The sequence below is a fragment of the Trematomus bernacchii genome, unplaced genomic scaffold, assembly GCF_902827165.1.
Source record: "Trematomus bernacchii unplaced genomic scaffold, fTreBer1.1, whole genome shotgun sequence".
NCBI lineage: Eukaryota > Metazoa > Chordata > Actinopteri > Perciformes > Nototheniidae > Trematomus > Trematomus bernacchii.
The window spans coordinates 157,199-170,000 of record NW_022987674.1 but is presented as its reverse complement, the minus strand read 5'-3'; the positions used below and the strand labels follow the sequence as shown (position 1 = coordinate 170,000).

Genomic DNA, 12,802 nt, shown 5'->3' with positions numbered 1-12,802 from the left:
GTAAAGTCTGTGGTGGTAAAGTATTTAGTGGTAAAGTCATTAGTGGTAAAGTCTTTAGTGGTAAAGTCTGTGGTGGTAAAGTCTTTAGTGGTAAAGTCTTTAGTGGTAAAGTCTTTAGTGGTAAAGTCTGTGGTGGTAAAGTCTTTGGTGGTAAAGTCTTTAGTGGTAAAGTCTTTGGTGGTAAAGTCTTTAGTGGTAAAGTCTGTAGTGGTAAAGTCTTTAGTGGTAAAGTCTTTAGTGGTAAAGTCTTTAGTGGTAAAGTCTGTGGTGGTAAAGTCTGTGGTGGTAAAGTCTTTGGTGGTAAAGTCTTTAGTGGTAAAGTCTTTAGTGGTAAAGTCTGTGGTGGTAAAGTCTGTGGTGGTAAAGTCTTTAGTGGTAAAGTCTTTAGTGGTAAAGTCTTTAGTGGTAAAGTCTTTAGTGGTAAAGTCTGTGGTGGTAAAGTCTGTGGTGGTAAAGTATTTAGTGGTAAAGTCATTAGTGGTAAAGTCTTTAGTGGTAAAGTCTGTGGTGGTAAAGTCTTTGGTGGTAAAGTCTTTAGTGGTAAAGTCTTTGGTGGTAAAGTCTTTAGTGGTAAAGTCTTTAGTGGTAAAGTCTGTGGTGGTAAAGTCTTTGGTGGTAAAGTCTTTAGTGGTAAAGTCTTTGGTGGTAAAGTCTTTAGTGGTAAAGTCTGTAGTGGTCAAGTCTTTAGTGGTAAAGTCTTTAGTGGTAAAGTCTTTAGTGGTAAAGTCTGTGGTGGTAAAGTCTGTGGTGGTAAAGTCTTTGGTGGTAAAGTCTTTAGTGGTAAAGTCTTTAGTGGTAAAGTCTTTAGTGGTAAAGTCTGTGGTGGTAAAGTCTGTGGTGGTAAAGTCTGTGGTGGTAAAGTCTGTGGTGGTAAAGTCTGTGGTGGTAAAGTCTTTAGTGGTAAAGTCTGTGGTGGTAAAGTCTTTAGTGGTAAAGTCTTTAGTGGTAAAGTCTTTAGTGGTAAAGTCTGTGGTGGTAAAGTCTTTGGTGGTAAAGTCTTTAGTGGTAAAGTCTGTGGTGGTAAAGTCTTTGGTGGTAAAGTCTTTAGTGGTAAAGTCTTTAGTGGTAAAGTCTTTAGTGGTAAAGTCTGTGGTGGTAAAGTCTGTGGTGGTAAAGTCTTTAGTGGTAAAGTCTTTAGTGGTAAAGTCTGTGGTGGTAAAGTCTTTAGTGGTAAAGTCTGTGGTGGTAAAGTCTGTGGTGGTAAAGTCTTTAGTGGTAAAGTCTTTAGTGGTAAAGTCTTTAGTGGTAAAGTCTGTGGTGGTAAAGTCTGTGGTGGTAAAGTCTGTGGTGGTAAAGTCTGTGGTGGTAAAGTCTTTAGTGGTAAAGTCTGTGGTGGTAAAGTCTGTGGTGGTAAAGTCTTTAGTGGTAAAGTCTTTAGTGGTAAAGTCTTTAGTGGTAAAGTCTGTGGTGGTAAAGTCTTTAGTGGTAAAGTCTTTAGTGGTAAAGTCTGTGGTGGTAAAGTCTTTAGTGGTAAAGTCTTTAGTGGTAAAGTCTGTGGTGGTAAAGTCTTTAGTGGTAAAGTCTGTAGTGGTAAAGTCTGTGGTGGTAAAGTCTGTGGTGGTAAAGTCTGTGGTGGTAAAGTCTTTAGTGGTAAAGTCTGTAGTGGTAAAGTCTGTGGTGGTAAAGTCTGTGGTGGTAAAGTCTGTGGTGGTAAAGTATTTAGTGGTAAAGTCTTTAGTGGTAAAGTCTGTGGTGGTAAAGTATTTAGTGGTAAAGTCTTTAGTGGTAAAGTCTTTAGTGGTAAAGTCTGTGGTGGTAAAGTATTTAGTGGTAAAGTCTTTAGTGGTAAAGTCTGTGGTGGTAAAGTCTTTAGTGGTAAAGTCTTTAGTGGTAAAGTCTGTGGTGGTAAAGTCTGTGGTGGTAAAGTCTTTAGTGGTAAAGTCTTTAGTGGTAAAGTCTTTAGTGGTAAAGTCTGTGGTGGTAAAGTCTGTGGTGGTAAAGTCTGTGGTGGTAAAGTCTGTGGTGGTAAAGTATTTAGTGGTAAAGTCTTTAGTGGTAAAGTCTTTAGTGGTAAAGTCTGTGGTGGTAAAGTATTTAGTGGTAAAGTCTTTAGTGGTAAAGTCTGTGGTGGTAAAGTATTTAGTGGTAAAGTCTTTAGTGGTAAAGTCTGTGGTGGTAAAGTATTTAGTGGTAAAGTCTTTAGTGGTAAAGTCTGTGGTGGTAAAGTATTTAGTGGTAAAGTCTTTAGTGGTAAGTCTGTGGTGGTAAAGTATTTAGTGGTAAAGTCTTTAGTGGTAAAGTCTGTGGTGGTAAAGTATTTAGTGGTAAAGTCTTTAGTGGTAAAGTCTGTGGTGGTAAAGTATTTAGTGGTAAAGTCTTTAGTGGTAAAGTCTTTAGTGGTAAAGTCTTTAGTGGTAAAGTCTTTGGTGGTAAAGTCTGTAGTGGTAAAGTCTTTGGTGGTAAAGTCTTTGGTGGTAAAGTCTGTAGTGGTAAAGTCTGTGGTGGTAAAGTCTTTAGTGGTAAAGTCTTTAGTGGTAAAGTCTTTAGTGGTAAAGTCTTTAGTGGTAAAGTCTGTGGTGGTAAAGTCTTTGGTGGTAAAGTCTTTAGTGGTAAAGTCTGTGGTGGTAAAGTCTTTGGTGGTAAAGTCTTTAGTGGTAAAGTCTTTAGTGGTAAAGTCTTTAGTGGTAAAGTCTGTGGTGGTAAAGTCTGTGGTGGTAAAGTCTGTGGTGGTAAAGTCTTTAGTGGTAAAGTCTTTAGTGGTAAAGTCTTTAGTGGTAAAGTCTTTAGTGGTAAAGTCTGTGGTGGTAAAGTCTGTGGTGGTAAAGTATTTAGTGGTAAAGTCATTAGTGGTAAAGTCTTTAGTGGTAAAGTCTGTGGTGGTAAAGTCTTTAGTGGTAAAGTCTGTGGTGGTAAAGTCTGTGGTGGTAAAGTATTTAGTGGTAAAGTCATTAGTGGTAAAGTCTTTAGTGGTAAAGTCTTTAGTGGTAAAGTCTGTGGTGGTAAAGTCTGTGGTGGTAAAGTCTTTAGTGGTAAAGTCTGTGGTGGTAAAGTCTTTAGTAGTAAAGTCTGTGGTGGTAAAGTCTTTAGTGGTAAAGTCTGTAGTGGTAAAGTCTGTGGTGGTAAAGTCTGTGGTGGTAAAGTCTGTGGTGGTAAAGTCTTTAGTGGTAAAGTCTGTAGTGGTAAAGTCTGTGGTGGTAAAGTCTGTGGTGGTAAAGTCTGTGGTGGTAAAGTATTTAGTGGTAAAGTCTTTAGTGGTAAAGTCTGTGGTGGTAAAGTATTTAGTGGTAAAGTCTTTAGTGGTAAAGTCTTTAGTGGTAAAGTCTGTGGTGGTAAAGTATTTAGTGGTAAAGTCTTTAGTGGTAAAGTCTGTGGTGGTAAAGTCTTTAGTGGTAAAGTCTGTAGTGGTAAAGTCTGTGGTGGTAAAGTCTGTGGTGGTAAAGTCTTTAGTGGTAAAGTCTTTAGTGGTAAAGTCTTTAGTGGTAAAGTCTGTGGTGGTAAAGTCTGTGGTGGTAAAGTCTGTGGTGGTAAAGTATTTAGTGGTAAAGTCTTTAGTGGTAAAGTCTTTAGTGGTAAAGTCTTTAGTGGTAAAGTCTGTGGTGGTAAAGTATTTAGTGGTAAAGTCTTTAGTGGTAAAGTCTGTGGTGGTAAAGTATTTAGTGGTAAAGTCTTTAGTGGTAAAGTCTGTGGTGGTAAAGTATTTAGTGGTAAAGTCTTTAGTGGTAAAGTCTGTGGTGGTAAAGTATTTAGTGGTAAAGTCTTTAGTGGTAAAGTCTGTGGTGGTAAAGTATTTAGTGGTAAAGTCTTTAGTGGTAAAGTCTGTGGTGGTAAAGTCTTTAGTGGTAAAGTCTTTAGTGGTAAAGTCTTTAGTGGTAAAGTCTGTGGTGGTAAAGTATTTAGTGGTAAAGTCTTTAGTGGTAAAGTCTGTGGTGGTAAAGTATTTAGTGGTAAAGTCTTTAGTGGTAAAGTCTTTAGTGGTAAAGTCTTTAGTGGTAAAGTCTGTGGTGGTAAAGTCATTAGTGGTAAAGTCTTTAGTGGTAAAGTCTTTAGTGGTAAAGTCTGTGGTGGTAAAGTCTGTGGTGGTAAAGTCTTTAGTGGTAAAGTCTTTAGTGGTAAAGTCTTTAGTGGTAAAGTCTGTGGTGGTAAAGTCTTTAGTGGTAAAGTCTTTAGTGGTAAAGTCTTTAGTGGTAAAGTCTGTGGTGGTAAAGTATTTAGTGGTAAAGTCTTTAGTGGTAAAGTCTGTGGTGGTAAAGTATTTAGTGGTAAAGTCTTTAGTGGTAAAGTCTGTAGTGGTAAAGTCTTTAGTGGTAAAGTCTTTAGTGGTAAAGTCTGTGGTGGTAAAGTCTTTAGTGGTAAAGTCTGTGGTGGTAAAGTCTTTAGTGGTAAAGTCTTTAGTGGTAAAGTCTTTAGTGGTAAAGTCTTTAGTGGTAAAGTCTGTGGTGGTAAAGTCTTTAGTGGTAAAGTCTGTGGTGGTAAAGTCTTTAGTGGTAAAGTCTGTGGTGGTAAAGTCTTTAGTGGTAAAGTCTGTGGTGGTAAAGTCTTTAGTGGTAAAGTCTGTGGTGGTAAAGTCTTAGTGGTAAAGTCTTAGTGGTAAAGTCTGTAGTGGTAAAGTCTTTAGTGGTAAAGTCTGTGGTGGTAAAGTCTTTAGTGGTAAAGTCTTTAGTGGTAAAGTCTTTAGTGGTAAAGTCTGCGGTGGTAAAGTCTTTAGTGGTAAAGTCTTTAGTGGTAAAGTCTTTGGTGGTAAAGTCTTTGGTAGTAAAGTCTGTAGTGGTAAAGTCTTTGGTGGTAAAGTCTGTAGTGGTAAAGTCTTTGGTGGTAAAGTCTTTGGTGGTAAAGTCTGTAGTGGTAAAGTCTGTAGTGGTAAAGTCTTTAGTGGTAAAGTCTTTAGTGGTAAAGTCTTTGGTGGTAAAGTCTGTAGTGGTAAAGTCTTTGGTGGTAAAGTCTGTAGTGGTAAAGTCTGTAGTGGTAAAGTCTTTAGTGGTAAAGTCTTTGGTGGTAAAGTCTGTAGTGGTAAAGTCTTTGGTGGTAAAGTCTGTAGTGGTAAAGTCTGTAGTGGTAAAGTCTTTAGTGGTAAAGTCTTTAGTGGTAAAGTCTTTGGTGGTAAAGTCTGTAGTGGTAAAGTCTGTAGTGGTAAAGTCTTTAGTGGTAAAGTCTTTGGTGGTAAAGTCTTTGGTGGTAAAGTCTGTAGTGGTAAAGTCTTTAGTGGTAAAGTCTTTGGTGGTAAAGTCTTTAGTGGTAAAGTCTTTGGTGGTAAAGTCTTTGGTGGTAAAGTCTTTAGTGGTAAAGTCTTTAGTGGTAAAGTCTTTAGTGGTAAAGTCTTTGGTGGTAAAGTCTTTAGTGGTAAAGTCTTTAGTGGTAAAGTCTGTGGTGGTAAAGTATTTAGTGGTAAAGTCTTTGGTGGTAAAGTCTTTAGTGGTAAAGTCTGTAGTGGTAAAGTCTTTAGTGGTAAAGTCTGTGGTGGTAAAGTCTGTGGTGGTAAAGTCTGTGGTGGTAAAGTCTTTAGTGGTAAAGTCTGTGGTGGTAAAGTCTGTGGTGGTAAAGTATTTAGTGGTAAAGTCTGTGGTGGTAAAGTCTGTGGTGGTAAAGTCTGTGGTGGTAAAGTCTTTAGTGGTAAAGTCTGTGGTGGTAAAGTCTGTGGTGGTAAAGTCTTTAGTGGTAAAGTCTTTAGTGGTAAAGTCTGTGGTGGTAAAGTCTTTGGTGGTAAAGTCTTTGGTGGTAAAGTCTTTAGTGGTAAAGTCTTTAGTGGTAAAGTCTGTGGTGGTAAAGTCTTTAGTGGTAAAGTCTGTGGTGGTAAAGTCTATGGTGGTAAAGTCTTTAGTGGTAAAGTCTTTAGTGGTAAAGTCTGTGGTGGTAAAGTCTGTAGTGGTAAAGTCTGTGGTGGTAAAGTCTGTAGTGGTAAAGTCTTTAGTGGTAAAGTCTTTAGTGGTAAAGTCTGTGGTGGTAAAGTCTGTGGTGGTAAAGTCTGTGGTGGTAAAGTCTTTAGTGGTAAAGTCTTTAGTGGTAAAGTCTGTGGTGGTAAAGTCTGTAGTGGTAAAGTCTTTAGTGGTAAAGTCTTTAGTGGTAAAGTCTTTAGTGGTAAAGTCTTTAGTGGTAAAGTCTGTGGTGGTAAAGTCTGTAGTGGTAAAGTCTTTAGTGGTAAAGTCTTTAGTGGTAAAGTCTTTAGTGGTAAAGTCTTTAGTGGTAAAGTCTTTAGTGGTAAAGTCTTTAGTGGTAAAGTCTGTGGTGGTAAAGTCTGTAGTGGTAAAGTCTGTGGTGGTAAAGTCTTTAGTGGTAAAGTCTGTGGTGGTAAAGTCTGTAGTGGTAAAGTCTTTAGTGGTAAAGTCTTTGGTGGTAAAGTCTGTGGTGGTAAAGTCTGTGGTGGTAAAGTCTTTAGTGGTAAAGTCTGTAGTGGTAAAGTCTGTAGTGGTAAAGTCTTTAGTGGTAAAGTCTTTAGTGGTAAAGTCTGTGGTGGTAAAGTCTTTAGTGGTAAAGTCTGTAGTGGTAAAGTCTGTAGTGGTAACGTCTTTAGTGGTAAAGTCTTTAGTGGTAAAGTCTGTGGTGGTAAAGTCTTTAGTGGTAAAGTCTGTAGTGGTAAAGTCTGTAGTGGTAAAGTCTTTAGTGGTAAAGTCTTTAGTGGTAAAGTCTGTGGTGGTAAAGTCTTTAGTGGTAAAGTCTTTAGTGGTAAAGTCTTTAGTGGTAAAGTCTGTGGTGGTAAAGTCTTTAGTGGTAAAGTCTGTAGTGGTAAAGTCTTTAGTGGTAAAGTCTTTAGTGGTAAAGTCTGTGGTGGTAAAGTCTGTGGTGGTAAAGTCTTTAGTGGTAAAGTCTTTGGTGGTAAAGTCTTTAGTGGTAAAGTCTTTGGTGGTAAAGTCTTTAGTGGTAAAGTCTTTAGTGGTAAAGTCTGTGGTGGTAAAGTCTTTAGTGGTAAAGTCTGTGGTGGTAAAGTCTTTAGTGGTAAAGTCTGTGGTGGTAAAGTCTTTAGTGGTAAAGTCTTTAGTGGTAAAGTCTTTAGTGGTAAAGTCTTTAGTGGTAAAGTCTTTAGTGGTAAAGTCTGTGGTACCTGTGTGTACACCAGACTTTCCATTGCTGTGATATCCAAGAAAAGTCATAAGTCTTTGTCGTTGGAGTCGAAGAGAAGTCACGACTCATTGTTTTTATATCCAAGAAAATCAAATAGTATTCGCGTCGCGCCGAACCACGCCCCTTAGCTGTGATATAATGAGCATATACCACGGCCTGTGGTGAGCTATTGCTTAAGTGTACTGTAATCTGAATAATACTCTGTGTACAGTAATCTGAATAATACTCTGTGTACTGTAATCTGAATAATACTCTGTGTACTGTAATCTGAATAATACTCTGTATACTGTAATCTGAATAATACTCTGTGTACTGTAATCTGAATAATACTCTGTGTACTGTAATCTGAATAATACTCTGTGTACTGTAATCTGAATAATACTCTGTATGCAGTAATCTGAATAATACTCTGTGTACTGTAATCTGAATAATACTCTGTGTACTGTAATCTGAATAATACTCTGTGTACAGTAATCTGAATAATACTCTGTGTACTGTAATCTGAATAATACTCTGTGTACTGTAATCTGAATAATACTCTGTGTACAGTAATCTGAATAATAATCTGTGTACAGTAATCTGAATAATACTCTGTGTACTGTAATCTGAATAATACTCTTGTACTGTAATCTGAATAATACTCTGTGTACTGTAATCTGAATAATACTCTGTGTACAGTAATCTGAATAATACTCTGTGTACTGTAATCTGAATAATACTCTGTGTACTGTAATCTGAATAATACTCTGTGTACTGTAATCTGAATAATACTCTGTGTACAGTAATCTGAATAATACTCTGTGTACTGTAATCTGAATAATACTCTGTGTACAGTAATCTGAATAATACTCTGTGTACAGTAATCTGAATAATACTCTGTGTACTGTAATCTGAATAATACTCTGTGTACAGTAATCTGAATAATACTCTGTGTAGTGGTAAAGTCTGTGGTGGTAAAGTCTATGGTGGTAAAGTCTTTAGTGGTAAAGTCTTTAGTGGTAAAGTCTGTGGTGGTAAAGTCTGTAGTGGTAAAGTCTGTGGTGGTAAAGTCTGTAGTGGTAAAGTCTTTAGTGGTAAAGTCTTTAGTGGTAAAGTCTGTGGTGGTAAAGTCTGTGGTGGTAAAGTCTGTGGTGGTAAAGTCTTTAGTGGTAAAGTCTTTAGTGGTAAAGTCTGTGGTGGTAAAGTCTGTAGTGGTAAAGTCTTTAGTGGTAAAGTCTTTAGTGGTAAAGTCTTTAGTGGTAAAGTCTTTAGTGGGAAAGTCTGTGGTGGTAAAGTCTGTAGTGGTAAAGTCTTTAGTGGTAAAGTCTTTAGTGGTAAAGTCTTTAGTGGTAAAGTCTGTAGTGGTAAAGTCTTTAGTGGTAAAGTCTTTAGTGGTAAAGTCTTTAGTGGTAAAGTCTGTGGTGGTAAAGTCTGTAGTGGTAAAGTCTGTGGTGGTAAAGTCTTTAGTGGTAAAGTCTGTGGTGGTAAAGTCTGTAGTGGTAAAGTCTTTAGTGGTAAAGTCTTTGGTGGTAAAGTCTGTGGTGGTAAAGTCTGTGGTGGTAAAGTCTTTAGTGGTAAAGTCTGTAGTGGTAAAGTCTTTAGTGGTAAAGTCTTTAGTGGTAAAGTCTGTGGTGGTAAAGTCTGTAGTGGTAAAGTCTTTAGTGGTAAAGTCTTTGGTGGTAAAGTCTTTAGTGGTAAAGTCTGTGGTGGTAAAGTCTTTAGTGGTAAAGTCTGTAGTGGTAAAGTCTGTGGTGGTAAAGTCTTTAGTGGTAAAGTCTGTAGTGGTAAAGTCTGTAGTGGTAACGTCTTTAGTGGTAAAGTCTGTGGTGGTAAAGTCTTTAGTGGTAAAGTCTTTAGTGGTAAAGTCTTTAGTGGTAAAGTCTGTGGTGGTAAAGTCTTTAGTGGTAAAGTCTTTAGTGGTAAAGTCTTTAGTGGTAAAGTCTGTGGTGGTAAAGTCTTTAGTGGTAAAGTCTTTAGTGGTAAAGTCTTTAGTGGTAAAGTCTTTAGTGGTAAAGTCTGTGGTACCTGTGTGTACACCAGACTTTCCATTGCTGTGATATCCAAGAAAAGTCATAAGTCTTTGTCGTTGGAGTCGAAGAGAAGTCACGACTCATTGTTTTTATATCCAAGAAAATCAAATAGTATTCGCGTCGCGCCGAACCACGCCCCTTAGCTGTGATATAATGAGCATATACCACGGCCTGTGGTGAGCTATTGCTTAAGTGTACTGTAATCTGAATAATACTCTGTGTACAGTAATCTGAATAATACTCTGTGTACTGTAATCTGAATAATACTCTGTGTACTGTAATCTGAATAATACTCTGTATACTGTAATCTGAATAATACTCTGTGTACTGTAATCTGAATAATACTCTGTGTACTGTAATCTGAATAATACTCTGTGTACTGTAATCTGAATAATACTCTGTATGCAGTAATCTGAATAATACTCTGTGTACTGTAATCTGAATAATACTCTGTGTACTGTAATCTGAATAATACTCTGTGTACAGTAATCTGAATAATACTCTGTGTACTGTAATCTGAATAATACTCTGTGTACTGTAATCTGAATAATACTCTGTGTACAGTAATCTGAATAATAATCTGTGTACAGTAATCTGAATAATACTCTGTGTACTGTAATCTGAATAATACTCTGTGTACTGTAATCTGAATAATACTCTGTGTACTGTAATCTGAATAATACTCTGTGTACAGTAATCTGAATAATACTCTGTGTACTGTAATCTGAATAATACTCTGTGTACTGTAATCTGAATAATACTCTGTGTACTGTAATCTGAATAATACTCTGTGTACAGTAATCTGAATAATACTCTGTGTACTGTAATCTGAATAATACTCTGTGTACTGTAATCTGAATAATACTCTGTGTACTGTAATCTGAATAATACTCTGTGTACAGTAATCTGAATAATACTCTGTGTACTGTAATCTGAATAATACTCTGTGTACTGTACTGTGAATAATACTCTGTGTACAGTAATCTGAATAATACTCTGTGTACTGTAATCTGAATAATACTCTGTGTACTATAATCTGAATGATACTGTGTACAGTAATCTGAATGATACTCTGTGTACAGTAATCTGAATAATACTCTGTGTACTGTAATCTGAATAATACTCTGTATACTGTAATCTGAATAATACTCTGTGTACTGTAATCTGAATAATACTCTGTGTACTATAATCTGAATGATACTCTGTGTACTGTGAATAATACTCTGTGTACTATCATCTGAATGATACTCTGTGTACTGTAATCTGAATGATACTCTGTGTACTATAATCTGAATGATACTCTGTGTACAGTAATCTGAATAATACTCTATGTACTGTGAATAATACTCTGTGTACTATAATCTGAATGATACTCTGTGTACTGTAATCTGAATAATACTCTGTGTACTGTAATCTGAATAATACTCTGTGTACTGTAATCTGAATAATACTCTGTGTACTGTAATCTGAATAATACTCTGTGTACTGTAATCTGAATAATACTCGATGTTGTTGTAGATTAAAAACAGGAAACCTGGAATCAGCTGCAGTTTTAACCGGATTGTTTCCAGCGTGGAAATGAAAATCTCTGCAGAGATAATCCCATCAAAACAGGCTTTTACTGTGAAAGCTCCCGGCAGGAAATGATGCACTTTCTGGGTCGTTGAGGGACAAACATTCATAAATAACATCAAAATATCCAAAGAAGCAGCCGAGCAACAGGCCGCGCACTCACAGAAAGACACACTGTACAGGAAGTCAGGAAAATATTCAAAAAACTAAGCTTCCAATCACTTCTATACACACACACACACACACACACACACACACACACACACACGTCCGCAGAACTACACACTGCTGTACTACAGTTTCTCTCCACTGGAAACACATTGGTAATATAAACGCATCTGTTGACGGAAAATTATAATACAAACCCATGCACACACACACACACATGCACACGCACGCACGCACACGCACACACACATGCACACACACACACACACACATGCAAACGCACGCACGCACGCACGCACACACACACACACACACATATATAACCAGCAAACACTTAAAGAAATGAAGGGCAGAGAGAGAGATGGGAGGGACTGTGTTTTAAGTTACAGCTTCAAATAAACACACACACACAAACACACACTCACACACACACACAAACACACACACACTCACTCACACACACAGACATACAGACAGACACCACCCTCCTCCAGTGAAGAGGAACCTGCAAACAGTCAAGGTCAAACAAGATCACAAAAAAAACGAAAACAGATTAAAACACACACACACGCACTGACATACACACACTGGAGGGAGACACCAGCGGGGGACACACCTGGACAAGTGCCAGCCCAGGGAGCGCCCGAGGTGTGTGTGTGTGTGTGTGTGTGTGTGTGTGTGTGTGTGTGTGTGTGTGTGTGTGTGTGTGTGTGTGTGTGTGTGTGTATGTGTGTGTCTCTGTCTGGAGGAAGATGTAACTTAAAACACACTGTCTCTCTCTGCCCTTCATTCCTTCAATTTTTTTCTGGTTATATATGTACATTTATATATATGTGTGTGTGTGTGTGTGTGTGTGTGTGTGTGTGTGTGTGTGTGTGTGTGTGTGTGTGTGTGTGTGTGTGTGTGTGTGTGTGTGTGTGTGTGTGTCCTCAGATAGCCTACTGCTGTGTGTTGTTTCTTTATTATTATTAAACATTCATCTTTCCAATGTTCAACATGAGCTCATTATCAGTATTTTACATTATATAAAGACCTTTATGTGTGTGCGTGTATGTGCGTGTGTGAGAGAGTGTGTCTGAAACTGTGTGTGTGTGTGTATCCTCAGATGCCTACAGCTGTGTCTGTTCTTTATTATTAAATAATTATCAGTATTTTTTATATTATAAAGATGTGTGTGTGTGTGTGTGTGTGTGTGTGTGTGTGTGTGTGTGTGTGTGTGTGTGTGTGTACCTGTGTTTGGACAGGCTCTCCCTGCTCCAGGACGCTGATGAACGGGATCTCCATGAATGAGGACATGAGGTCCAGTTGCAGCAGCTCCTCTCGGTTCTGCGGGAACGCGAGCACCGCGGAGACCCCCGACGCCCCGAGACCCGCACACCCGCACCGGAGCACCGAGTCCGGGTCCGCCGCCGCCGGCTGCCGGGACACCAGCTCCAGACTCAAGTTGTACGGGAGAAAGAAGTTTGTCCTCATCTCCGGGTCCCGGTCCTTCTCCCTCTCCGGGTCCCGGTTCTCCCGGTTGTCCCTCTCCTCCACCGCCCGGTTGAGCGCCGCCTGGACCCGGACCCGGACCCCCCGCTGCGCCGGGAGAAGCGCCCCGACGCGCACCTTGTGCCCGATCCGCTGCAGGAGGAGGCACGGCTGCGGGTGGGGGAGGCCGGGAGGGAGGAAGAGCTGCATGAGGAGGAAGAGCTGCAGGAGGCTGAGGCTCCGGGACCGGGAGGAGGTGGAAGACATCCTGCCGAGCTCCGCATCGCTCTGCCGCCGCTCCTCCCGGTAACTCCCGCCCAAACACCGGGAGAGAGAGAGGGAGGGGAGGGGAGGGGAGGGGGGGGAGACAGGAGGTACAGGGAGATCCTGACGGGAGAGGGGAGGATGGGGAGAAACAGGGAGGAGGTGGGACATTAGAAAGGAGGAAAGGAGGTGAAATAATAATGTGATGAAGAGGAGCAACAAGTGGTGAGGAGGTGATGAAGGAGGTGATGAAGGAGTTGTTAGAAGTGCTACACATGGGCGTTTTTTTGGGGGGGGGTGGGTGGGTGGGAGACAGGAGGTACAGG

General features: G+C 39.5%; 1 protein-coding gene across 1 annotated transcript in view; it reads right to left on the bottom strand.

The window, feature by feature from the left end:
* Nucleotides 1–12,479, bottom strand: part of grin3bb (glutamate receptor, ionotropic, N-methyl-D-aspartate 3Bb) — a 41,548-nt gene extending 29,069 nt beyond the window's left edge. The window contains exon 1 of the mRNA XM_034136201.1: nucleotides 11,973–12,479. Coding sequence (XP_033992092.1) covers nucleotides 11,973–12,479 — 507 coding nt within the window. The remainder of the gene's footprint in view (nucleotides 1–11,972) is intronic.
* Between the last annotated feature and the right edge of the window lie 323 nt (nucleotides 12,480–12,802).